Source organism: Nymphaea colorata, chromosome 14 (genome assembly GCF_008831285.2).
Source record: "Nymphaea colorata isolate Beijing-Zhang1983 chromosome 14, ASM883128v2, whole genome shotgun sequence".
Lineage (NCBI taxonomy): Eukaryota > Viridiplantae > Streptophyta > Magnoliopsida > Nymphaeales > Nymphaeaceae > Nymphaea > Nymphaea colorata.
In genome coordinates this window covers 11,212,607-11,240,191 of record NC_045151.1, presented here as the reverse complement: position 1 = coordinate 11,240,191, position 27,585 = coordinate 11,212,607, and the positions used below count along the sequence as shown (strand labels likewise).

The 27,585-nt window shown below is 42.0% G+C and overlaps 1 protein-coding gene across 1 annotated transcript; it reads left to right on the top strand.

The window, feature by feature from the left end:
• Positions 1–338: 338 nt before the first annotated feature.
• LOC116267516 (rDNA transcriptional regulator pol5-like) lies at positions 339–26,359 on the top strand. The gene is made up of 8 exons (XM_031649275.2): positions 339–1,053; positions 2,355–2,480; positions 3,795–3,992; positions 12,114–12,341; positions 12,754–13,869; positions 15,079–15,348; positions 15,842–16,295; positions 25,270–26,359. Exons 1-8 carry the CDS (start codon positions 493–495, stop codon positions 26,103–26,105), a joined length of 3,789 nt encoding a protein of 1,262 aa, XP_031505135.1. The 5' UTR covers positions 339–492; the 3' UTR covers positions 26,106–26,359.
• The last annotated feature ends 1,226 nt before the right edge of the window (positions 26,360–27,585 follow it).

Sequence of the window (27,585 nt, the reverse complement as noted above, 5' to 3'; positions counted from 1 at the left end):
CGGACTTCTAATTCAGCCTTACATATACATTTTTTTTTTTTATATGTAGGGTGTATTTATTTGACAAACACATCTTAAATCACTAGGATCTTTGATTCATAAATTTAAGATCGAACCTCATAAACTTATAGTTCTTTTAAGTGTAAGTAGATTTAAGATCCGTGTTAGTGTGATCATCAATTTGTTTTCGATCACACCTTTTAATACAGTCTCAGATCTTAAAATCCAAAATTATCAAACACTACATGTTTGATGCTTAGGAAAAATACTGTTCTAACTTGAAAAAATTTTCATGTTTTTTCCGCTGTGCAACAAACGCGGATACCGCGCAAAAAATCTTGAAAACGGGAAAAGATTTCTCGATTTTTTTTTTCTCCCGTTAGGGCTGGCTCTCGTCTCCCGCGTCCCCTCTCGCTTCTGGATTTAGCACCAGCATATCTTATAGTCTAGGTCTACCTCTGCCAGGGCGAGGAAGGGAGGAATTTTAGTGTGATGGGAAGCAGAGAGGAGAGTAATTCAAGCTCAGTTGAAGCAATGGAGGGAAAGAAAAACGTGTCTGAAGGCAAGAAACATTTGAAGAAACGGAGAAGGGAGGATGCAGAAGTGCTCGGAAGAGACAACGATGGGAAGGAAGGTGGTGACGGTATTGCTGTCGCTCAGAAAACGGATATGGAGAAGAAGAAGAAAAGAAAACAGATGGATAAGGAACGACATCGTATTAAGTCTGCTGAGACGAAGGAACTGGTGCCTAAGAAGGTAACTGGTCCATCCGATCAAGTGCCTACGTTGCTGCCATCAAAGAGTTTGCAGGGATTCCATATCGATATTTTCAGGGATCTTTCTTCGGTTGAAGTGTCGGCTAGAGAAGCTGCAGTGGAAGCATTGGTCAAGGAATTGCAGAAAGTACAGAAAGCTTATGAAAAATCAGGTGGGACGGTGTATGAGAGAAATTCCCAACTCGAAGCAGAAAAGGACGAAGGTCTGAAAAATTGTGCACCATCTTTGAGATATGCTCTTCGACGTCTTATTCGTGGAGTTTCATCTTCAAGGGAGGTAGATTTCGGTTTCTCAGAGTAGCTTCAGTTTCCTATTAAATTCTTGCAATTTTATCGGTGGTTGTTTGTATTTTTCACAACCGTAAGCTTCGCGGCCTTCTGTTTTCTTAAGTGTAGAACTAGTTATTTGAAACCGGGAGCCTAGGGATGAAGTTGGTTTCTGCTTTCTTAGTGTAGAATTAGTCATTTGAACCAGGTAGCTCAGCTGTGCTTTTTGCATGTTACGTGTGACAGAAGCATGCGTGTACAAGGATGTTTTACTTGCTCTTCTCATCTTGTTTTTCGTTATGCTGACGTTTGATTATCTTTATGTCGTGTATGAAAAATACTCGGCTTTTGAAACTTGCAACTGAATGGATTTTTAGAGAAAATACTGTTACTATTGGAAACTTGGATATTTTCATCTATTTATCGTTAATATTTTTTTTTTGAAATGCTAAAATTTAATTGAAAGAGGTTCGTTTTTTGCCCATGAATCACGGTTCGGGGGTCATACCCATTACAGCCTTGTGCTTCATTTTTCATTAGTTATATTAATGTGTATATCAATGAAATAGGGCTGACTAGGTTATTCACAAGTTGGAGATTGTAATTGAAGCTGCCACAACAAAAGAATCTATAAAGTTTATCTTGGGGCAAGATAATCAAGCTGATCAACCATCTGTCTAACTTTATGGAATTAATGAATGTCTTCTGATGCCATTTACTGAATTATCTGAAATTATCTACGAAATGGAAATTGGTATGCTCATGAGTTAATTTCTTAACCCTTTGTTGTCAGATATGACATTGATGAAGTTTTGTAAACGTCAAGGCTTTCACTAGTTCCTGATTTCCTTAATGTGGGCCCCACTGACAACTATCAAATGGGGCCTTGAGTTATACTATGTTATTTTGGAACACATGAAAACTTATACTTTCCAACATTGTCCTTTTGGGCAGCAAATGTGCTCCACTTTGCATAAAAGAAAGGACATCATGTCATTTGTTCAGCATAGCTGAGAGTGACGTGATGGGTCAATGGTAATGGTAGGCCCTTATTTGAGAGTTATCAACAAAATGGGATCCTTCTTAGGGAAATTAGAATCAGAAATACGAGGATTGTTCTTGAGATTATTGCAAGTAGGCCCACAAATGGACTTTCCCTTTCTTTTGCTTCAATATCTCTTCCTTCAAGATGTTATGGTTTTGGTTGAGCTTTTCATGGATTTAGATTATATCATTTGGTTAGTGTAACAAAGTAAAAATAGAGGCGATTGGTTGCTATCAGCACGATAATGTCTAGTGGTTCTTGTTCAGTGTGCTAGGCAAGGATTTGCACTAGGTTTGACAACTGTTTTGGGAACTATTCAAAGCATCAGCATTGATTCAACACTGGAGCTGGTAGACAATCTATTGGAGGTTTCTTCTTCAATGAAGGGACAGGTAGTTGATGGTTTCATATTTCTACGTTGCTAATGTATAGATAATCCTCTCCTTAATGAATGTTGTCTGTGTGTGTGAGCAAATGTATGGATAAATAGTTATATTCTGTGAATCAGTGAATGTTGTTTTCTGTTGCAAAATCTAATATGCTATGGAGAAATTTTAAATCTTATGCATTCTTAATTAAATTGATTTTTTTTCTTTGATCATTTCTTTCAATATACAATTGATATATGCTCATCTTGCTGTATTTATGATTTTGGCTGCCAAAGATGATGTCCATTAGGGAGTGCTATGCCAAGTTTGCTTTTGTCGTTTATCACTTTTCCTTGATTATATGATCTCATGGAAGGTTCCTTTCCATTTCCTTTGTATCTTCTCAAAAAACTCAAGAATTTTCTCTACATGAATCAACATGTCCTGCAGAGGTGTTGTCTGGTGCTACTTAAGTTCACTGGAAACATTAGTCCGACACTGGAAGCTGCAGATAAATGATTTCCTGAAACATGAATGCAACATTTCTGAGAGCACTATTTAAACACGAGGAACCAGTTACCAGTATGCACTTCTCACCAAATAGTAGTTTGTTTCTTGTTCACATTAAAAGGAAATGTGTTTCCAATTGTATTGATGCCTTAGGCTGCAAGCTTTGAAAAAAGTTCTAGTTCTCTGTACTTGTACTTGAGCAGCATAGACATTCCTGTCTGATAGCAATCAGTGTGTGAAATCAAATATTTTTTTATGAATGTTTGTGAATATTTTGGAGAACATTTTGCTTACATGGACATGATTGTCTAAGCTTGCAGTTGCATGTGCATATTATTCATATGCAATTTATATATACTTATGAAGATTTACTACCCCCTTCCCCTATCCAACACCTACATCCTCTCCAAAAGAACGTAAAAAGTCTGTTTAGCTTCGTAAAATTTTCTAGTGTTTCCAATACTTCCTATTCTGACTTTCCACTTCCTCTTTCGATTGCTTAGTGTACTAGCCCTTTAATTCCAAAAGTCAAGAATATCAAATTGGCACATGTGATCAAAACTCAAAAGTGCTAGGTGGGCCCAGGTGGTGGACCTTCAAAAAGGACTGGGTGGCGTATGTGATCAAAATTGGCATATGTGATCAAAAGTGCTGATGATTGCATCTTTTCATCTCCAAATGTTCATGCTTTGAGTATATTGCATGAACGTACTGCTCTACATGATTTTTTTCCTGTCTTACTTTCTGATGCTAAAGATCTTTGTATAGTGTTTGTGCTGTCATATATCTTCTGTTGCGCGTAAATCTCTTTTCTTTGTGTTAGTGCAGGAAGCTCGAGATTGTTTTTTGGGACTTTTATTCGCTTATGGAGCCCTTGCTAGATCAGGTCGGGTGGCTCACGAGTGGAGTTTGAATAACAAAACATTAATGATAAAAGAGTTTATTAGGGTTGTTGTTTCACTTGCTGATAAGAAAAGTTACTTACGCGAACCTGCTGTTTCAATTATTCTGGAGTTGGCAGATACGGTGGGTATCAGCTCAACTTAACATATATAGTTGTATTTTATTTTGATTGATTAATATACTTTCCATTGAAACATTGGACTGGAGCAACAGTTTGAATTTGTATGAATTTTAATCTCCTTATATTCCTTTAAGTTCAATGTTTTTCTATGGTCGATCAACTTACAGATACATGTTTCCATCCCATAAAGTGTTCTCTTCTACGTAGTTAAAAGTGCTAGATGGGGGATCTCGGCAGTGCACCGAGTCAGATGCAGTTGCCAAAACAGTGACCTCACCTAAGTCAACACAACTTGGTTGCCAGTTTGATGTGACAAGCGGCATTTTTTCCCCTTGAACTATTAATGCAATGATAGCCTGTTAGTTGTTAATTCTATTGTTTGTGACAATCCTTTCTGATATGTGTGTGTGTGTGTGTATATGTTATCATTGGCATTAATATTGTATCTTTTCATAAAAGACCCAACATTTACATTAGAAATTCGTGGTTAGATGTTAGAATCTAAGTTGTCAAAATTGAAAGGTAGATAAAGTGGTAAAGGTAATAAAAATATAAATGATAATCATAAGCCACATGTAACATTTCATGCTATAAGCTGTAACCTTCTGGGTATCTAATGATGCTTATATACATGCTATATATGTATTTGTCTATGTCTGTGTGTGGACTAAATAAATATAAATGACTATGTCTACTAATTATCTGTTGGCTGATCAACTTGATTGATTGTCCAAAGACAAATTATTAATTATCATACATGGTATGTTGTCAAGGCATCAAGGTGCTGCCTTGGTACGAGGCAGCATCTAGAGCCTAGGCGCGCTTAGGAGGGCCTAGGCAAAAAAGGTGACCAATTTTTTTTATTTTATTTTTAGTTATGTTAATATGTCAAGTTACATATTACAGTATAATATGTATTGCATATTATATAGAAGTACATAATAGTATACATATGATGATATGACAGTACATAAGAGTAACAATACATACTAACATATACATATAACAGGTATCACAATACTGAATAACAGGGTAACAGTATATACATATAACAGGTTAATGCAATACTATATAGTGGTATAGCAGACTGTACATAACAGGAATAACAACTTGTGTTACAATACATATAACAGGTATAACATCAGGTATTATATATAACAAAACAGAATAACAGTACATGACAGGTATAATAGCAGGTATTATAACTGTCACGGGCCGACTCCTTCAGACCGTGCGGCGCGGCAAACTCTCGCCAGTAAGCCGCAAGCTTTCTCCTCGTTCAAGTGGGCGCAGATCACTTGAACGCTTTTTGAAAACGCAGGACACAAAATGCACAAAGAATGTGGAAAAAAAACTCGCAATATATTCACGTAAACAGTTGAGTACATCACGAGGGAAAACAAGTAAACTTTTACACTTTACTTACAAAGGATGGCCGAAGCCGCTTACAGAATTCTCATGCTGACCATCCAAAACAAGAAATCCCAATCTTACACTTGGGGCCGTTTTGGGAGGGTGCTCCGACACAGGTTAACATTCGAGCTTACACCAAGACTCAACATAAACAAAGCAAATACAACAAAAGCAAATGACGACTATACAGACACGACACAAGGGAATAGGCTCCCCCATTCAAATCAAGCGTCGTCCTCGGCGCTAGCAGCTTCATGGTAGACCCTGACTTCTTCTGGATGACTTCGCTTCAAACGAAAGACATACTCCCATGTTGGCTGGTCTTCGTCTACCCACCTAACCAAGTATGGCTTTGGTTCACCAAGATTGTTGACTTTGTGTCGAAGGATATGGTCTAACTGTCGATCAGTGGCCCTCCGGGTCGAAGGAGCTCGTTGCAAGATTGGTTCTCGCCGCGGCTGGCTTCTCTCTGGATCTTCAGCGTCGGCATAGAAGGGCTTGAGGTTGCAGACGTGAAACACTGAATGCACCTTGAAGTCTGGCGGCATATCTAACATGTATGCCAGCTTTGCAATTCTCTTGACCACAGTAAATGGCCCTTCATACTTTCGGATCAGCGCTCGGTGTCGTCCACGGAAGATACCCGAGCGGTTTGGATAACGTTTGATGAGAACTTGGTCTCCCACTTGAAACTCGGCAGGTCTCCGATTCTTGTCAGCCCATTTCTTCATCTTCTTGGCGGCTTTGTGCAAGAACACCTTAGCTATCTCCGTTTGTTCTTGCCAGTCTTTGACGAACTAGTAGGCGAACTGGGTCTTCCATTCTCTTGGGCCTCAACAGTGTGAGGCATCAACGGCTGCTGCCCGGTGGCTACTTCGAAGGGGCTGTGGCCTGAAGACTCGCTCTTTTGCACGTTGTAACAGAATTGGGCCACATCGAGCAGTTTTACCCAGTTTTTTTGGTTGGCGCTGACAAAGTGACGCAGGTACTGTTCCAACAAGGCATTGATGCGTTTGGTCTGGCTATCAGTCTATAGGTGGAAACTTGTGGAAAACAAGTCTGAGCCAAGCAACCGAAACACTTCACGCCAAAACTTGCCCGTGAAGCGAGCATCGCGATCAGTCACAATACTCTTCGGCACGCCCCAGTACTTCACAATGTTTTTCACAAACATCTCCGTCGTTTTCTCTGCTGGGCTCTCCTTCGTAGTTGGGATGAACGTGACATACTTAGAAAACCTGTCCACAACAACAAAGATAGAGCTGTAGTCATCAACTCTGGGTAGACTCACAATGAAGTCCATGGAGATGCTCTCCCACGGATGCTCCGGAATAGGAAGAGGCTCAAGCAGGCCGGCAGGCTTCTGATTACTCCCTTTGTCCTGCTGGCAGATGAGACAAGTCTTTACATACGCCTCCACGTCGTCGCGCATCTGGGGCCAGTAGTACCCACGCTCGAGAAGGGCCAGAGTCCGCTCCTGGCCTGGATGGACAACCCAAAGCGTATCATGGCACTCCCTTGTTAGCTCCCGCCGGAGATTGCCCCACTTCGGCACGAAAACACGTCCGCCCTTGGTGAGGAGCAATCCATCTCGTAGCCAGAATCTTCGAGTCTTCCCCGCTTCAGCCAAGACAACCAAGTGTTGGGCCGCTGAGTCATGCTGCATTCCTTCATGAACCCGCTCGAGGAGTGCACCCTCCAATTGGGGTCCGGAGGTCCCCACTCGAGAGGCTGCAAGTTCTGCCTTTCTACTCAACGCATCCGCTACCACGTTGGTCTTACCAACCTTGTACTCCAAAGCGAAATCGAACTCCGCCAACAATTCCTACCACCGAGCCTGCTTCGGAGTTAACTTCTTCTGTGTCTTGAAGTAACTTGTGGCCACATTATCCGTCTTGACAACGAACTCTGCCCCCAGTAGGTAGTGCCTCCATATGCGCAAGCAATGTACAATGACGGTCATCTCCTGTTCATGCACTGTGTATCGCTTCATAGGGCCCTTCAACTTCCGGCTCTCATAGGCGATCGGATGACCGTCCTACATTAGTACCCCACCAATGGCAAAATCTGAGGCGTCTGTGTGTACTTCGAAGGGCTTTGAATGATCTGGCAATCTGAGAACGGGCTCTTGTACAAGGGCACGTTTGAGGCCTTCAAAGGCATCTTGGGCAGATTGAGTCCAAATCCAGAATCTATTCTTTTTGAGCAAGTCAGTGAGGGGCACCGCTATCAACGAATACCCCGTGATGAACCGCCGATAGTAATTAGCCAACCCACGAAAGGACAGCAATTCAGGCACATTTTATGGCGGCTTTCAATCTTGAACAACCTTCACTTTCTCCGGATCCATTCGCAGCTAGCCATCCCCTACAATATGGCCGAGGAAACTGATCTCTCTTTGTCCAAAGAGACACTTCTCTTTCTTCACATAGAGATCGTTTTCTTTGAGTACCTGGAACACCGTCCTCAAGTGACTGACGTGCTCCTCTAGGTCGCTGCCGAAGATCACAATGTCATCAAGGTAAACTACCACAAACTTGTCAAGGTAGTGGTAGAATATCTTGTTCATGAGAGTCGACAAAGTCGCAGGGGCGTTCGTCAACCCGAATGACATGACTAAGAACTCATACGCTCCATAGCGGGTGATGCAAGTGGTCTTTGGTTCATCACCTTCTACGATCCTGACCTGCCAGTAGCCGGAACTAATGTCCAACTTCGAAAAGATCCTCGCCTTGCCCAACTGGTCGAACAAGCAATCAAAGGCTGTGGATACCTGTTCTTCATCGTCACCTTGTTCAAAGCGCGGTAATTCACACAGAGTCTCTTGGAGCCATCATGCTTCGTTTGGAACAATACAGGGGCTCCGAATGGTGCCTTAGAGGGACGAATGATCCCTGACTCCAGCATGTCATCAAGCTGCTTCTGCAGCTCCTTCAGTTCAGCCGGTCTCATTCTGTAGGGGACCATTGCTGGTGGTTTGGCTCCGGAAACCAAGTCTATCTCATGATCAGCTTCACGTCTGGGAGGTAGGTGTTTGGGCAGCTTGGGGGGCATCACCCCCTCGAACCCCTTCAGGACAGGGGCTAGCCGTGGGGGAATGGCTCTCGGCTGAGGGCCATCTTCTTGTAGACGTACAACCATGAGGAATGTTTGTTCTCCATGACGCACGCGCCCTTATTCAATTGCATTGCCGACAACGTCAGCTGGGACTTGTTTCTGGCGGAGTGGCAGTGCACTGTATGAGACTGGTCCGCACCCATCAACGTCAATGTGTTGAATTTCGACAACATCATTGCATTTTGACCTCTAAGGAACTCCATCCCCAAAATCACCTTGAAGTCGTCCATTGGTACTACAGAGAAGTTGGTGACTCCCGTCCAGCCTTCAATTTGAACCGTTACACCATTCGCTTCTCATAGGATGGGCTTGACTTCAGAGTTCACCGTTTAGGGTCCTCTGCTGCGGCACAAGCTTCAATCCCACTCGCTCCGCCTCCTCTCTTGAGACGAAGTTATGCGTTGCCCCGGAGTCTACCATTGCAACAGTAGACGTTCCATTCAGAGTGACGTCTAGGTACATCAGCTCCTTGTTTACCATACCGCTAGACACTGCGCGACTTTGGACCGCATTGATCGTCTGGGCGGCACCCATCCGTGTTTGCCCTTCTTCGGTCTCGCCTTCGGTGGCCCTTGCGGCATTGGCCTGCCCGGTAGGTCTCACACGTTTCGGGCAGACACGCGCCTGATGCTTTCCTCCGCAAACTCAACAAGTCACTTCTCTTGGTGGCCCAGTGTAGTCCTTGCGAAAGAAGAGTTTTCTCTCGATTGGCTTCTGGTACGACGATTCATTTTTTGGTGTCTCGCCGTTCCTCCCTCTTATCATCGTGGTCGGACTTCTTTGTAGACTTGAAGGTATCGGTGTCGCTTTTGCGTTGGGTATCGGCCAAGCGCTCAACTGCCACATATGCTTGCTCCAAGGTCTCTAGATTCGATCTCTCCACGTCGGCTTGGGCCCAAGATTGGAGCCGTATGATGAACCAGTGAAGTTTGTCTTTTTCTGGCATCATAGGCACGTTCAACATGACCTTTTGGTATGCCTTGATGTAATCTCTCAAGGCACTTGTTTGCTTCAGATTCGCAACTAACCGATAAGCATGCCTTTCAGCATCCACAGACATGAAGTATCCCTTCAACTGTTTGCGGAAGTCGTTGAAGGTACGAATCGTGCAGTCCCCGTTCTCAATGTCTAACATTTTCCGCCTCCACCAAGCCACAGCATCTCCTTCTAACAACATCGCTGCGGTCTTGATCTTCAAGTCCTCCTCTACTACGTTCTGCAAGTCCAGGTAGTAGTCAACTTGGAACAAAAAGTTGTCGATCGCCCTCGCTTCCCGGCTACTACTGTACTTCGCCGGACGTTGAACGTCGATTCTACTGGTCCTCTCTTGACTACTACTGGCAGAATTAGTACGTAGCAGTCTCTGGTTTGAAGCCCGGAGTCCAGCAACTTCGTCCTATAGGGTCTTCACCAAGTCAGAAAGTGATCAGTTCATGGCCACTGACTCGGCCTTCTGTTCTCGCATCAACTTCATCTCCTCCTTGAATCCCTCAAAGGTCTCGGCATCAAAGCCGAGGGCTTCCTCATGGGTGGCCACATCTGCGACCAACCGGTTCACCGTCTCTTCCAGGTCTACCTGGTCATGGGCCGGGCCGGCTCATTGCCTTTGGCACATCGCAGATTGTATTGTGATGCCATGGCGTCCTCCTCAACAGCAGCAAGTCGGCGTGACGCTCTACACCGACTCTCCGATCGCTTCCCCAGATTGAGCAGAATCTGGGCTCTGATACCAGTTGTCACGGGCCGACTCCTTCGGACCGTACGGCGCGGCAAACTCTCGCCAGTAAGCTGCAAGCCTTCGCCTCGTTCAAGTGGGCGTAGATCACTTGAACGCTTTTTGAAAACACAGGACACAAAATGCACAAAAAGTGTGGAAAGAAAACTCGCAATATATTCACTTAAACAGTTGAGTACATCACGAGAGAAAGCAAGTAAGCTTTTACACTTTACGTACAAAGGATGGCCAAAGCCGCTTACAGAATTCCCATACCGACCATCCAAAATAAGGAATCTCAATCTTACACTTGGGGCCGTTTTGGGAGGGTGCTCCGACACAGGTGAACATTCGAGCTTACACCAAGACTCAACATAAACAAAGCAAATACAACAAAAGCAAAGGATGACTATACAGACACGACACAAAGGAACAATAACAGTATTATGCAAAAATCAACAATACATATATAAGGTATTACAATACATGTAACAGGTGGTATAACAACAGGTAATATAACATGGACTAGGCTTGCTGGTGCCTAGCCAGCCTAGCCACCAGCATGTATTCCATCGCCTAAGTGGTGGACTTAGGGGATGTGTGTGGACTCAGGCTTTGTCTTCGCCTAGACATTGCCTAAGCGATGCCTTGACAACATAGCATCCATGTTTTCAGAAAGGTAACTTTACACATGGAACCTTGTGAATTATCGATGAAGTTGATTAGACAACTGTCTGCCACTTTTTTTTGGTGTTTCTGTGTTTGTGCATGTAAAATTCTGAGTTTTAGACTTTTAGTTGATGTTTTCTATTGTTCATGCGGTTTGCCTATGGAGTCTCCAAATTTTGTGAATGAAGGACCTAACTGACTTTAATTTTTTTTTAACCTACAGTTTTATTTAACTATTGACTGTGTTATATGCACTGATGTGTTTGACATGAACATAATATCATTTATCTATTTTCTTAGATCGCTTTAAGCTTAATGATGTATATGCTCTCATGAGTCATGATGGCTTATATACTGCAAGTCTGCAACTGCACTCGTACTTGCACCTGCATCTAAACTCTCCATCATAGTCACAAATATCATTTACGGGTTTTTAAACGGCGAGATTTTTCTTGGGTATAATATGGGAAAGTTGTTTTTCTTGAGAAAATCTCGGCAACATTTTAAAAAATTAAAAAGAAAAATCCTAAAAAAATGAAAAATGCAGTAATAGAAAATATGAAAAAAGCAAAAAAAAAAAAGGAACACATTTTTTCACGTTTTGTTTTGGAGTTTGTTTTTTGTTTTTGTCATTTTTTCAAAAAAAAAAACGATGGGTCTTTTTGCAGTTTTATATGGCTGACCCATTTTTGACATATAAAACGGGTTTGTTTTTGAAAGAAATGTGCTTTCTGTGACTATGCAGTTTGCATCCATGTGGCATAGAATAAAGTATGCCAATCATCCGGTTATGACTTTCAATTTTTGTCTTGAGTTGCAAGTGTATCCAACTCCTGCTTTCTTCTAGTTTCATTTCTTATAACTTCAGGAGACATTGACCTGAACTAGGTTGGATTCTCTCTACTTGATCATGTTTTGATAAATTGGCTGTTCGTGAAGTACCTTGTTGGTGCTTTGTTGGCTGTTTATATGCGAGACCTCCTGTTCGCCTTTTATTTTAATTCTTTTTATTCCAAAATGAACATGTTAGCTGAAGTAGTCTTCTATTTGTCTTTAGACTCTTTACTCTTTAAAAATTCTGTTATTTATTCAGGTTTCATTTGCTTAAAGGCTCTTTTGGTTGGTCAATTACAATGTAGAAGTTAGGCACTTGCCTAACTGTTCACACTTCCACATGTGTTGGTTGAAGCTGAAGTTCTTAGTCTTGCAGTTACCTATAGATGCTGTTGCAGCCCATGTTCTAGAAGCTCCAGCACTGGCAGATTGGTTTGATAAAGCAATCAGTAATGAAAATCCAGATGCACTATATCTGGCCTTAAAATTAAGAGAGAAAGCATCTGCAGATAGCAAGATATTTTGCAAATTGTTGCCTTCACCCTTCACTCCTAGTAACTTGTTTACTCCAGATTGCTTATCTTCTCTAGTTCCATGCTTAAAGGTAATTCCTTCATTGAGTACTCCTTTTTCATAATTTTTTTTTATACCAGAAAACGTGTGGTAGCATCAATTATCCTGATTTTTTATGAGGTTTAGGCTAAGTCCATTTCTCTCTCCTTCTGGTTTTGTGTGGCCATCGTGGGCTTTAAGAGAGAAATTCTCCTTTTCCCCTACATACTTTGAGTCTCAGTCTCTTCAGTTATGTGTGCAGCTTCTTGTTCAGTCCGTCTGTTCTGAGTGTTTCACTTCAGTGAAAAATGGGAAGAAAGTACCATGTGCCTGTTGATAGTAAAAATCTTGTCTTCTACACTTTTTTTAACTTTTTTATTTCTTTTCTCCTTATAGGTGTATAATGTTATGAGGTCTTAAGGCATTTCCTGTTATGGCGTTTTACCATTTTTCTTGAATTGCAGGAAACAACCTTTTGTCAGCCTCGAATGCATAGTGTATGGCCTGTATTGGTGAACGTCCTTTTCTCGGACGTTTCTTTACAGAAAGATGGCGCTGCATTTAGTGATTCCACTCAGGCGCTTAAGAAATGTAGAAAACTTAGTTCCACAGAGAAAAACCTTGCCAAGCGTCTCAATTGTTTCTGTAGCCTTATAATTGATGGATCTCTTTTAATGTCATCTCATGATCGTAAGCATCTGGCATTTGACATTTTGCTCCTGCTGCTCCCAAGATTGCCAGCATCATGTAGCAAGGCTATCCTTTCATACAAGCTAGTTCAATGTTTGATGGATATATTATCCACCAAAGACTCCTGGCTTTATAAGGCAGCCCAATATTTTCTGCAGGAGCTGTCTAAGTGGGCTGAAAGAGATGTGGATCACCTTGTTGCTGTCATCATAGCCTTACAGCAACATAGCTTTGGGAGATTCGATTCCATCACACATACTCACGTGGTTAAGGACTTGGTTTCTAAGTTTAACTCTGCTTCAGGTTGTATGTTGTTTGTCCAAAGCTTGATGAGCTTATTTATTGATGACAATGGGTCACTGGATAAAGGATCAGCACAGGCGACTATTGAGTCTTCTGAAATGATTTCTTTGGATGGTAGCAGCTACACGGATTCCTCAGGCAATCCTGATATTCTGAGAAGTTGGATTGTGGACAGCCTTCCTCGTGTTTTCAAGTACTTGAAGCTGAAACTGGAAGAAAAATTGCATATACAAAGGGAGATATTGAAATTTTTAACCGTTGAAGGACTCTTTACCGCTTCTTTAGGCAGGGAGGTGACATCCTTTGAGTTGCAAGAGAAGCTGAAATGGCCAAAGACAGCTAGCTCTAGCAATGTACGCAAGATTTGTATTCAGCAGCTACAACTTTTACTAGCAGATGCAGAAAAAAGCATGGGGACAAAGAATGAGTCTGATATGTTCATTACAGATGATCTGGGGTCTTATTTTATGCATTTTCTGGACACTTTGTGCAACATTCCTTCAGTTTCACTCTTTCGGCCATTGAGCAAAGAGGATGAAGAGGCATTCAAGAAAATGCAGTCAATGGAAAGCCGATTCTTAAAGATGGTATTCTATTCAAACCCTAGACCTTCTGCACTACTCTGCCTGGGCCTCAATAGTTGTATATGGTATTCAACTTTAGATTGTGTCGCAAGCCATCTCCCTATCCATTTGTACATTGTAAAAGCAAAATTTCAGTCACTTTTAGGATTTTCGAAATGGAAAATCACACAAATGTTTCTAATTTTCTGTACAAGTTGTTGTTTGTGAATTATTTATCTTGCACTTCACGGGCCTTTGTTTTGTTATTCATTTTTTTTAACAAGTTATTTTCTGTATTATTCAGTATGCAGTCTATTTTCTACACGTTGTTTTGTATATGTATGCATCTTTGTCCGTGATTTCCCCATGTGCTACTAGTGAAAATATTTTCGTAATAATGGGGAAGTAAGTGTAACTGTCAACAATGTAGGAATTGCTGGGTTAGGGTTATGAACACCTTTTTTTTCAAGTTTTTTAATTGCTAATTGTTATGTATAACCCTTCTTTTTTTGCTTTAATATTTTCTACCTAGTTGTACCCCGTACCTATAATTTTATTTTTTTACAAGGGGCTTTATTTACCTTTAGTACTTGCACTGGCAATGTGACATAGGTTGCAAGCTGTAATGAGTATTCCATGGACATGTGCTGTGCAGCAAAGCTTTTAAAATGTGCTCATGAATGTCTTTTTAATGTGGATGATGTGCCATCTCATGACTGAAACATTTTCTGATAAATACACTGTTGAACACGATGGAGAAAGAGAGAGAGAGAGGGAAGGGGGGGGGGGGAGAGAGGCAATGTGACATAGGTTGCAAGCTGTAATGAGTATTCCATGGACATGTGCTGTGCAGCAAAGCTTTTAAAATGTGCTCATGAATGTCTTTTTAATGTGGATGATGTGCCATCTCATGACTGAAACATTTTGTGATAAATACACTGTTGAACACGATGGAGAAAGAGAGAGAGAGAGAGGGGGGGGAGAGAGAGAGAGGGAAGAAAAATTTCATGTCACATTAGTTAAGCCTAATCTCTAATTTAAGAGAGATTAAGGGTCGGCAGATCTCCTTACATACGAGAGACACACAATTATATGAAATGACCAAAGAAGACTAATTTTTTAAAAACTAGAAAGCTACCAAACTTGAACATAAACTTTCTAATTTCAACACACATACGTGCAGAACGTTATTGTTTTTCTCCAATTTACTTGCTCTTTATTGAAATTATACAGGAGGAACGGGAGATTGAGGTATATCCAATGCGTTTCTTGCTTGTCCAGTTGCTTTTGCAAGTTCTCCTAAAGCCAGGGGAATTCAGTGAGACTGCTTCTGAGCTTGTAATATGTTACAAGAAAGCTTTTGTCACTCTTACTGATCTTGATTCAACTGATGAAGAGCATGATGATGATACTGGGAGCCCTGCCTTCATGGATGTTCTTGTAGATACTTTGCTCTCGTTGCTGCCTCAGTCATCTGCTCCTTTGTTCTTCTCCATTGAGCAGGTACTTTCTTGATTATGATAGGAGGATGATTTGATGACATGTTATAGTTAAGGTGCTTTAGGTTGAAATCTATGCTAATGGGGAATATGTAGCCTGATGTCTGTAGTCCAGATTATGACCATTTTAGGCAAATATGATGTATTTGGACAGCTAGCTGCATGAGAGGAGAGGAACGTTGTTGCAGAGTGTTGGTTATATTAACTTTTATGACTTTCTAATTTCTTGATTGCTCATTTGGCCTTTTGTCATGCCTTTTCATTAGCGCATCATTACGATTCTGTGGGAAACGGTTGGATTTTTCTTATTCTATAAGACTATGTCTACATATAGGAGCACAAATAAGTCATTTGCGTTTGTTGAAGATTTTATTTAATTTGACCCAAGTGTAACATGTTTGCTCCTTATCTGGATAACTGAAATCATTGGACAGCTGTAATTATTTGCAACTTGGTGGGAACTAGCTTTCAAGTCTTTGTCCTTTTGAATGATGCAGGTTTTCAAGTTCTTTTCTGACCAGATCACAGAATCTGCGCTCATCAGTATGTTGCGTGTAGTAAAAAAAGATCTGAAGCCTTCTCGTCACCAGTCTGTGATTGATGAAGAGGAAGATGATGCTGAAGATGATTTCCTGGAAATTGAAGAATCTGAAGATGTGGATGAAGCAGGGGATTCAGATGGTGGTCAAAGTGATCACAGTTCTGAAGATGAAGATGCAGAAGGGTCAGCTGACCTAGAAGTTGCTGCCAATGTAAACGCCGCACCTTTGGGATCTGATGATTCTGACGGTGGGATGAGCGATGAGGAAATGTTCAGGATGGACTCATATCTTGCACAGATTTTCAAGGACCGGAAAAATGCTGCTGGTAGTGATACTGCCCAGTCTCAGCTCATGTTTTTCAAGCTGCGTGTTCTCTCACTCTTGGAGATTTTCCTACATAAGAATGCAGGCAAGCATGAAAGTCAAGTTCTTGATTATGCTACCTTTTTCTTTTGGTTTGAATCTTTAGATACTACCTGCTAGCTATGTCACACGGATACGGGTACGGGTACGGGGACACGGCATTTTCAAAATTTTAGGATACGCGGATACGGCGAATATTATATTCAAAAAAATTAAAAATGATAATAAAGGTCTCAAACAAAACATTGTTCATCACCAATCTCAAAAGTGATAACTGCTAAGACATAAGCAAGAAAGTCTCAAACAAAGTTACAAAACATTGTTCATCAATCATCACAAAACATTGTTCATCATCATTCTAGTCATCATCAATGTCCAAATCATCGTTCTCTTGAATCTCCTCTTCTTCCACAATAGAAGATGTTGATGGAATACAAGGTTCTTCTAATCTTGAATTAACAACTTCAAGTTCATTCTCTTGTTCTAAGTTAAAGTCCTCAACATTCACATCCCAATCTTTAGTTTCCCCTTCCCTACAAAACAAAAAAATTGTAATTATTATGATATTATTATCGAATAAGAAGAGAAACATCTAAATCAATAAATCATATACTTACTTTAGCTATATTCTGCTTTGTTCCTTGATAGAAGTCGAAGGTTAGAATGCACATAAACCAGATTTTCTGCACGTTTGCTTGTGAGATTATTTCGTTTTATAGTGTGGATTTGTGAATATGTATTTCAATTTCTTTCACAGCATGAAGATGTAGCAGGTTGAGCTAGCAATCTGAAAGCAAGGTATTGAAGAGTAGGATAAGCACATCCATGTTTAAACCACCAAGACATTGATGGCAAATCATCTTTGTCTGCAGTTGCACCTATATCTTCTCTAATTCCAGTACAAAACCTTTCAAACTCATCATTAGCTTGGCGATTTTGATGTGCATCAATGAAAATCCTATTAATACATGCCAATCTGTTTGTTGACAATTCTGGATCCAGATGTGGTGGGGTTCTTCCAAGACCCCCTGCAAGCCACTTTTTTCCATAATATTTAGGACTTAATGTATGTGCCATGCATTGAAGAGGATTGCTACTTTTATCCCATCTTGCAATCAATATTCTATGCACATGATCAAAAAATGCTGAATCTTCAAGTGCAATATTTTTTTTCTCATGCTTAAAAATAACCTCTTGGACTTTTTCAATCATAGTGTCCCACATCTCATACACATAGTGCAACGTTGAATTATCACAATCAAGAACTCTCAACATCTCCCAGATCGGCTCTTTGAATGCAAGAAAATAGAAGATTTGATCCCACCACTTGTCTTCAAGAATCAATCTTTTGATTGCTTGAGCTTTGTCATCATCATCAACAAGGTAGAAACTCCAATCATCATCCGTCAGCATACTGATCAATGCACTTTTCACCCTTTTTATCCTTTTGACCATAACAATTAGAGATGCAAAACGTGTCTCTGCAACTCTTAATAATTTTAGGTCAGAATGCTTGTTATAAATGGAGAGTGCATGTTGATGATTTACTATGAAATTTCTGATGTTCCTCACATCCTTTTCCAAGTCTTCAATCCACGAACATAATTCATAAGCATGAGGATCTTGCTCTTTACTTGGTGGATTGCATATACTCTTTAGAGCCAAATTTAAGCTATGAACTGCACAAGGAGTCCAAAAGATATGAGGGTACTCCTTTTCTATCGCAATACCAGCTGTTCTGCATACAGGTGCATTGTCTGTAATTAGTTCAACAACATTTTCTTTCCCCACTTCTTCAATTGTTTCCATAAACAATCCTTTCAAATACTCAGCACTTTTGTATTCACCAGATGCATCTATTGCTTTCAAGAAAATTGGTCCATTTGCTGAAGTTGCAATGAAATTAATAAGAGGGCGTCGTTGCAAATCTGTCCAGCCATCAGAAACAATAGACAATCCGTGTCGATCCCAAGTGAACTTTTGATACTCTAACAATTTGTTCGCTCAAGTCATCTGTTGTTCTAGTAGTACAGTGCGAAGCCTTTCAGAACTAGGGGGAACATACCCAGCCAAGTTAGAATTTGCAATAGATGTAACTAAGTCTCTCCAATATGGACTTCTAGCTACATTAAATGGTATGCAATTAGCATAAAAAAATGTCGTCACTTTTAGATCTTGTAGAAACACGCAATGGAAGAAGAAACGAAGAAGCAACACAAGATATACGTGGAAAACCTCAAGAAGAGGAAAAAAACCACGGAGAAGCTCTAACCTAGGGGCAAAACCGCAACCCTAGGAGAGAAAGTCTATTGTCACTTAATCAACTGATTACAATACTTGATCAGAAAATAAGAGGGAGAGGAAACCCGCCTAGGGCACCGAGCCATCCTCGGTTCCCACGCCCATGGGTGCCGGGTCCATATCCGGACCCGGTTCCCTATTACGTGATATTCTAACACTCCCCCTCAAGCTTGGCATACATGTCAAACATGCCAAGCTTGCTAACATTCTTTTCAAATTGTGATGTACATAAGGCTTTAGTTAGCACATCTGCAATTTGATCTTCAGACTTCATATAAGGAAGAATCAACTCCTTTGAATCTATACGCTCCCGTATGAAGTGACGATCTATCTCCACATATTTGGTTCTGTCATGCAGGACAAGATTATTTGCTAGGTTAATTGCAGACTTATTGTCACAATACATCTTCATCTTCTCTTTCATTTCAATTCCAATATCTACAAGAAGAATCTTCAGCCATAACATTTCTGTAACCCCCATAGCAACAGCCCTGTATTCAGGCTCAACACTGGACCTAGAGCAGACTTCCTCCCTTTTACTTCTCCATACCACCAGGTTTCCTCTCAGAAAGATGCAGTACCCTGTGGTAGACCTTCTAGTATCTGTGCACCCTGCCCAATCGGCGTCAGAGTATCCTTCAATATTAAGTTTGTCATGCTGTGTATAAAGAAGTCCTTTACCTGGGTCATTCTTCAGGTACCCCAACACTCTTTCTGCACTCTTCCAGTGACAATCAGTAGGAGCATGCATAAATTGATTCAACACATTTACAACATAAGTAATATCAGAGCGAGTAAGAGTAAGATAAATAAGCTTACCAACCAGCCTCTGATATCGTCCTTTTCCTTCCTCATCCAGGATGTTACCAGTTTTGATACTTATCTTTGTACCAGACTCCATTGGAGTTAGAAAGGGCCTGCATCCCAGTTTACTTGTTTCTTTTAGAAGATCCAGAGTATACTTTCTTTGGCTCATAACAAGCCCTGTCTCTGATCTAGCAATCTCTATTCCCAGAAAGTACCTTAATTTTTCCAGATCTTTAAGATCAAATTCAGCAGCTAATCTCTCCTTCATATTCCTTTTCTCTTCTTCGTCGTTACCTGTGACAATCATATCATCAACATATACAAGAAGAATGCTCACCAGGCCATTTCTCTGCTTAATGAATAGGGTATGATCACCATTTCCCTGTTTGTACCCATCAGTCTTCATTATCACCCTCAGTCTTTCAAACCATGCTCTGGGGGACTGCTTCAGTCCATACAGGGCCTTCTTGAGATGACAACATTTTCCGCTTTGAGCATATCCAGGAGGCATGCTCATATAGACCTCTTCCTCTAGATGGCCGTTCAAGAAGGCGTTCTTGACATCAAGCTGGTTCATGCCCCACTTCTTTTGCACTGCAAGTGCTAAGATGACCCTCACAATCTTCAGTTTTGCAACAGGAGCAAATGTTTCAAGATAATCAATTCCATATTTTTGGCTGAACCCCTTTGCAACCAGACGAGCTTTATACCGTTTCACAGTACCATCAGGTTTATACTTCACATTAAACACCCACTTGGAACCGACTAAGTGAGTCTCCTTGGGAATATCAACCACTTCCCACGTGTTGTTCTTTGCTAAGGCATCCATCTCCTTTGTCATGGCCTGTAGCCATTTAGGATCCTCTCTAGCATCTTCCACACACCTGGGAATCACAGACATAGACAAAGAAGTAATAAAGCATTTGTAATCTTTACTGAGTTTCGCATATGAGACAAATCTCTGAATAGGGTGAGAAGTACATGACCTGGTCCCCTTGCGCAAGGCTATGGGAAGCTCTTCATTCATTGGACTTGGTTCATTCGGGGAACTCACAGGATTGAGATTGGTTACATCAACATCCTCAACCACATCTTTCTTCTTTCTGGTGTACACCTAGCCAAATAAATGATCACGAGCTGTGGGCTGATCATCCACAGGGCCCCCTTCCACATGACTGTCTCTATCATCTCTGACTGTATCTTCCACATTGTAACTAGCCTTGTAATCCAAGAAGTCCATAAACTGAATAAGCTGATTTGAAGAATACTCTTCCACACTGTTCCCTATACTCTCCCCCTGAAGAGGATTCACAGGAAAATACACCTCATGTTCATGGAAGGTAACATCCCGGGAGACATAGATTTTGGAAGTAGTAGGATCAAGACATTTATATCCCTTTTGAGTTGAGGAATACCCCAAGAAGACAGCTTTGACAGACCGAGGGTCAAGTTTCTTGATGGTTGGACTATGGTTATGAACAAAGCAAATACACCCAAACACCCGAGGAGTAAGAGGCCAGGGGTTATGAGTGGGCCTGAGCACAGAGTAAGGAGTACGACCATTCAACACACGAGTAGGCATACAGTTAATAAGGTGGGCACTGGTGAGAAGAGCATCACCCCAGTAGCGCTTAGGAACGTGCCTGTGGAACATAATAGCATGGATGACATCTAATAAATGGTGATTTTTTCGTTCGGCCACGCCATTCTGTGGAGGAGTGTAGCTACAGGACGTCTCATGAACAATACCCTTGCTCCTCAAGAAGTCATCCAGGGATTGGGAGACATACTCTCTAGCATTATCAGTGCGGAAAGTCTGAACATACGTCTGAAATTGATTCTCAACAAATGCAACAAAATTTTTGACAATGACTGGGACTTCACTACGTTCATTCAACAGGTACACGAACGTACATTGGGAGTAGTCATCAATAAGAGTCATAAAGTAATGAAAACCACGACAGGTGGGTACTCCCGAAGGACCCCAAACATCAGAGTGAACCAAAGCAAAAGGACGTGTGGTTTTATTGATAGAAATAGGGTACGAAGCCCTAACATGCTTAGCCAACTGACACACTTCACAAGTGAAGAAATCCATGGAAACAGAAGTAAACAAAGTAGGGAACAACTTCTTAATCAACTGGAATGGGAGATGTTCAAGACGGTCGTGCCATCGCATAATGGTAGACCTGTCCTCCACGCCCGACAACTGTCCACTAGTGGCTGAAATGAGAGCAGAAGCAACCTGCACGGGCAGTCTGTAGAGACCATCAATAACCGAACCAATCCCAATCTTCTTCCCCGTCACCAAGTCCTGCAGGGAACAATGATCAGCATAAAAGATTAGATTGCAATTGAGTTCTTTTGTAATATTGCTGACAGATAACAAATTCACAGGGATATTGGGAACATGAAGAGCAATATGAAGACGATATTTATTTAACAAGGACAAACTCTCTTTTCCAGCCACAGATATGGAAGACCTATCAGCCATAGACACGCGTTGCTGCCCTGAAGACAATTTGTACTCTTCAAACATCTTAGGGTCCCCTGTCATATGATGCGTAGCTCCACTGTCAACAATCCAATCACCAAGTGAGGGATTACCTTGATCGCTTGTGGCAACAAGAGCTTGGGCTAACTGAGCACCCTCAGACGTGGAGGCGTCCTCCTGAGTAGTAGAAAGCCGGCTGATATAAGCTTGCAGTTCCTTGATTTGGTCAGAGGAAAGCTTTGATTTTTCAACACTAGAAGAGCTACCATGACTAGAGTCGGACACAGGAGGACCTCACCGACCAGAAGGGGGACGACCACGGGTGAGCCTCACGCGTTGCTGCCCTGAAGACAATTTGTACTCTTCAAACATCTTAGGGTCCCCTGTCATATGATGCGTAGCTCCACTGTCAACAATCCAATCACCAAGTGAGGGATTACCTTGATCGCTTGTGGCAACAAGAGCTTGGGCTAACTGAGCACCCTCAGACGTGGAGGCGTCCTCCTGAGTAGTAGAAAGCCGGCTGATATAAGCTTGCAGTTCCTTGATTTGGTCAGAGGAAAGCTTTGATTTTTCAACACTAGAAGAGCTACCATGACTAGAGTCGGGCACAGGAGGACCTCACCGACCAGAAGGGGGACGACCACGGGTGAGCCTCTTCTCAGGATGAATATCCCACCAGAAATCAACAGAATGCCCCAACTTGTTACAATGACTACAACGTCGAACAGGACGCTGCCCAGTCCCTGGAGCACGGCTAACAAAGGCTGAGGGTGAACTCCCATGACTAGAGTCGATATGCATCACCTAACGGCGTTGTTCCTCAGATTCCACCCGAGCATACACCTCCTCAATCCCAGGAGTCTCGCCACAGTTGAGAATTTGACTCCTAATGGATTCAAATTCATCACGCAGACCTCCCAGAAAAATAAACGTCCGGTCCATCCACTCCTTCTGCCAGTACAGGGCATGATCAGAACCACAATTCCAGTCATCATTTACATGATAATCCAGTTCCTCCCATTTAGTCTTCAGGGCTGCATAAAAGGATGCCACAGACAAGTCACCCTGTTTAAGGGAATAGATGCTGCGTTTGATCTGGTACGTACGCATGACTCTCTTTTTACGGCCATACATCCTCGCAAGCACAGTCCACATGCATATGAGGTTGACTTTCGCAAAATAAGGGGCTGAATATCAGCAGAAACAGAACTAATAATCCACACCTTAACTTGACTATCCTCCAACGCCCAAGTCGCCCAGCTAGGATCGGTTTTACTAGGCGCGGGTTTCTCCCCAGTGATGTAGGGCAGACGACCGCGACTCGTGATTCCAATTTCCAGCGCAGCAGACCAAGAGAGATAGTTGTCTTTGTTCAGCCGAATAGAGGTGACTTGAACAGGCACATTCTCGCTATTGGTATTGCTGCCCGTGTCAAAGGCAACATCCATCTTGGGAGTCATCTCTGCGGCCATCACGAGCACCAAAGACAAACAATATCCAACACCAGAAAACACGAGAGGGAGTACTGCGTAAGAGAGGCAGTGACGGCTCAAGAGCAGCGGTGACGGCGCAAGAGGCGACGGTGCACAAGAGACGGTGGCGGCGTAAGGAAAAGACAACACCGGCGGTGGCGGCGGAAACGACGACAGCGGCACAAGAACGGCGAAAACTCCACGATCACAGACTGAACCCCACACGCGCTGGCTCTGATACCATGTAGAAACACGCAACAGAAGAAGAAACGAAGAAGCAACACAAGATATACGTGGAAAACCTCAGGAAGAGGAAAAAAACCACGGAGAAGCTCTAACCTAGGGGCAAAACCGCAACCCTAGGAGAGAGAGTCTATTATCACTTAATCAACTGATTACAATACTTAATCAGAAAATAAGAGGGAGAGGAAACCTGCCTAGGGCACCGAGCCATCCTTGGTTCCCGCGCCCATAGGTGCCGGGTCCATATCCGGACCCGGTTCCCTATTACGTGATATTCTAACAGATCTAATTCTCGCCGTCCTTGTAAACTAAATGAATTCATAATTGATTTCTGATGCACATCAACAATTCTTTTTTTGGGAGGATTCTGAATATCATCATGTAAAATTGAAGCAATGTCAATGTAACCAGATCCAGATGATGTGCTTTTCTTATTCTCAGAGGCTTTTTGTTCTTTCTTCAACTGAGCCAAAGTCTCGTTACTGACATCTTTACATGGCTGAATTCCTTTTTGACTGATTTTTAACTGATGTGCTTTCACTCTTGTATATGATCCATTGAACTCTCCCTCACAAAACCTACACTTAAAAAAAACATTTCCACCACCTCCCGGAGGTTTCCCCATTATTGTCACGTATGACCATAATGGTGGCTGTGCAATAGACGCAGCTGATCCAGAACCTCCAGAACCACAACTTGTAGGTTGAGACTGGGACACTGTTTTTCCTTTCCTCGCCATACTACACTAAACATATAATGAACATAAACATGCAGTCACAAAACATATAATGAACATAAAACGTCTGAAATAAAACAGCCGAGGAAATATGCATGCTATCATGTTATAAACTTCTAAAATTAACATTTTATATGTTAATGCCATCTAGATTGCATGCTAGAAGCCAATAGAATCATTAATTTCCCAGCAACAGCCGAGTTCATCTATAATATCTAGCTGCGATCGACTATGTAGCTGAACCTGCTACATATCTAGCATCATCAACAACAACGAAGGCTACAACATATCTAGCATCATCAACAACAACGAAGGCAAAATCCCCAAATCGGCAAAATCCCCAAATCCCAAAATCAAACAAAAAAAATAAAATATCGCACATAGCAGTGAAGAATAGGATCCTTATCCGTCCAATCTTCCAACCAAAACATCCCAAAATCGGCAAGAAATACCCAATCTAAAAAATCCCCAAATGAAAGTTGAAACCCTAACTTCTAATGTCGAAAATAATAGTTAAAACACTTACCTGTCTGTTGCCGGCTGCCGCCGGACGCCACCGGATGTCGCCGTCGATCGCCGGAGGTCGTCACCGTCGCCGTCGATCGCCGGAGGTTGTCGCCGTCGCCGTCGATCGCCGGAGGTCGTCGCCGTCGCCGTCGCCCGCCATTGCCGAACTGTGCTGTCGCTGAAGTCGTTGAGGTAAGGAAGGTCGACTGTCGGAGGGTAAAGTCGCTAAAGAGAAAACGAAGGTTTAAAAGAAAATTGGGTTGGTTTGGATCGGGTCTAACCCAAACCCGATCCAAAACGTATCCTGCGGTGTCCCCGTGTCGGGATCCCCGTGTCGGCGTGTCGACGCCGGTACTTGACCTTCCCAGCCGTATCCGTGTGACATAGCCTGCTAGCCTTTTTGTATTTTAGGAGTTGACTTCTGATTGTATTTGAACATAACATTGTTACATCTCAGGCAATCCGCTCGTCCTGGTGGCATATCCTTACTTGGTTAAGGCATTTGTTAATGCATATGCTACTGAGGGTAGTGAGCAGCTTGGGCCGAGAATTGCAGGAATTCTACAGAAGAAACTGTTCAAAAGCAAGGATTATCCAAAAGGTGATAGTGTTCAGTCATCCCTGCTGGAAACCCAGCTGGAGAAGAGTTTAAGATTGTCATCCAGATCCCGGCAGAAAGTAGTTGCTACACTTGCTCAGAATTCAACGTTCTGGATACTGAAAGTTCTTCATGGAAATTTCTCTCAGAACGAGTTATCTAGAGTACCACATATGCTGCAGCCCTTGTTGGAAGACTACTTCAATAACAAGAAGTCTCGGTTGAAGTCTGGTTTTATAAAAGAGATCTTCAGGCGCTACCCATGGACTGGACACCGGCTTTTTGGCTTTCTGCTGGAGAAATGCACAAGCACCAAATCAGAATATCGGTCGACTGAAGCACTGGCACTCATTGAAGTGGTACTGAAGACCTGGGTTTCCGGAAAGGCGCATGCAGATGAGGATGCCCCTGGTGGATTGCAGGAGAACCTGTTGCCATTGTGTAATTTGATGCAGCAGCTGTTGAGTAAGCCCATGTCAAAGGGTTCAAGGAGGTCAGATGTGCGACGTTTTTTTGTATTGGCATTACAAGCGATTGCTCGTTCAAAGCTTAGTGAAGCATTTTGCAAGGCATTGAGACCTGATGCATATGCAGCCTGCGAGTCATACTTGGGGGACAAATTTCGTCCATTACTGAAGTTTGATGATGGAGTTTCAGGAAAGAACATCAATAGAGAAGAGAAAAAGAGCTGCTGAAGGGGAAGAGGAGGTGGTTTTCCATCCGGTCTTGGTTAACTGTAAAATAGGCAATTTTGCGTGAAATTTAATTTATTTTATGACCGTCTACTTTCTTTCTGGACATGTAGCTTACGAATTTTGCTTACCTTAATGGCAGAGGCTGGAAGCATTTAGTAATTAGTTTTGTAGGTTAAGCCTCTCGGCCTATGAAAAAGGACAAGGCCCCTCTCCTTTGTATCAGTTTTGACATAAATGATATCAATTTATCAGCCCGCAGCTTCCAAAAGGGTGTATCCGTCTCGGTCTTGGAGATATTTTGTTGCACCCGACTCGTATCTCTCATATCAGCCATCACGTGAACACAGCAGATCTTTCCTTGGAACAACAGTCGCATACTTTTTTAATGTGGGGAAAACATCTTCGTTCTTATTTGGCCCCCCTGCATGACATCGTGCATGCAGATGATGAAGTCAATGGCCTATGCTGCACTAGAATGCCAAAAGTAAGAGGAAGAAGAAAAAATGGCAGTGGCCCAAGTTTGGCCTTAGAGAATTTTGCCATACCTTTCACCTGTAGCGATGGAAATTGAAAAACTAATAGAATCGATCAGGCCACAAACTCTGAATCAAAATAACTTGACAAATGAAATTCGAATGATAGTTAAATTTTGTAAGTTTTTCTCCTAAATTATCACCATGAGGCCTCAATGCTTGACAACAATACCATAAAATCCTCCCCGAACCCTTCTGGATCGCAAGCCCATCACACAGCTCTTCAGGCCAACCTGTGGTGGATTCCCGTGGGCAAGGTCAAAGCGCTTGATCCCCATCTCTTTGATGGTCTGCTGATCAAGCAGCGGTGCAGCTTGTGATAGCCTTCTTAGCTGGTCGGTTCGCTCCTTAACTCTTTGAGGGTTAGCTCTGGAACTAGAGATAGAATAGTTTACAACCCTAAACAATCTACCTTTTAAGCAATTAATACTGGTATACTCACCATGAGGGAGGAAAAAAAAAAAACTACTGAAAACGGAGGGATTAGGGGATCCATGCCTCCTCTCTTGTTCTCCACGGTTTCCTCCATTGAATCTACTTCCCTGATGTATTGGCACCATGGTTTGTCTAATGACTGAATAAAAGCGAAGCAAAGGAATCAACGAAGAAAAGGAGGCGTTCTGTTTGAAGTTCAGAGAACAAGCTCAGCAGATTTTCCTTTTCTACCACATAAAACGTGAGAGAGAGAGAGAGACTATATATATATATATATGAACTGGTATATCTGTGACCGCTTGGGTGAGGGACCCTTAAAATTGATTATCAAGCTATTTTTTCTACAATCCAACTTCATAGATATAGTTTCAAGAATGATTTAATCGGGAAACATATATTAATTTGGTTTTTGAAATTGCATGCCTTTTTTTTTTCATAATAACATCTCTTATAACATTAAAACTTTGGTAGTGGAAAAGTCAATATTTTTTCACACAAACAACCTGAACTAA

What these genes read in the sequence shown, in the direction of transcription:
- LOC116267516 (XM_031649275.2), top strand. Translation starts at nt 493, where the DNA reads ATGGGAAGCAGAGAGGAGAGTAATTCAAGCTCAGTTGAAGCAATGGAG. An exon ending in GAGTTTCATCTTCAAGGGAG is followed by an intron (nt 1,054 to 2,354) that starts GTAGATTTCGGT and finishes GTTCTTGTTCAG; the next exon opens with TGTGCTAGGCAAGGATTTGC. An exon ending in CTTCTTCAATGAAGGGACAG is followed by an intron (nt 2,481 to 3,794) that starts GTAGTTGATGGT and finishes GTGTTAGTGCAG; the next exon opens with GAAGCTCGAGATTGTTTTTT.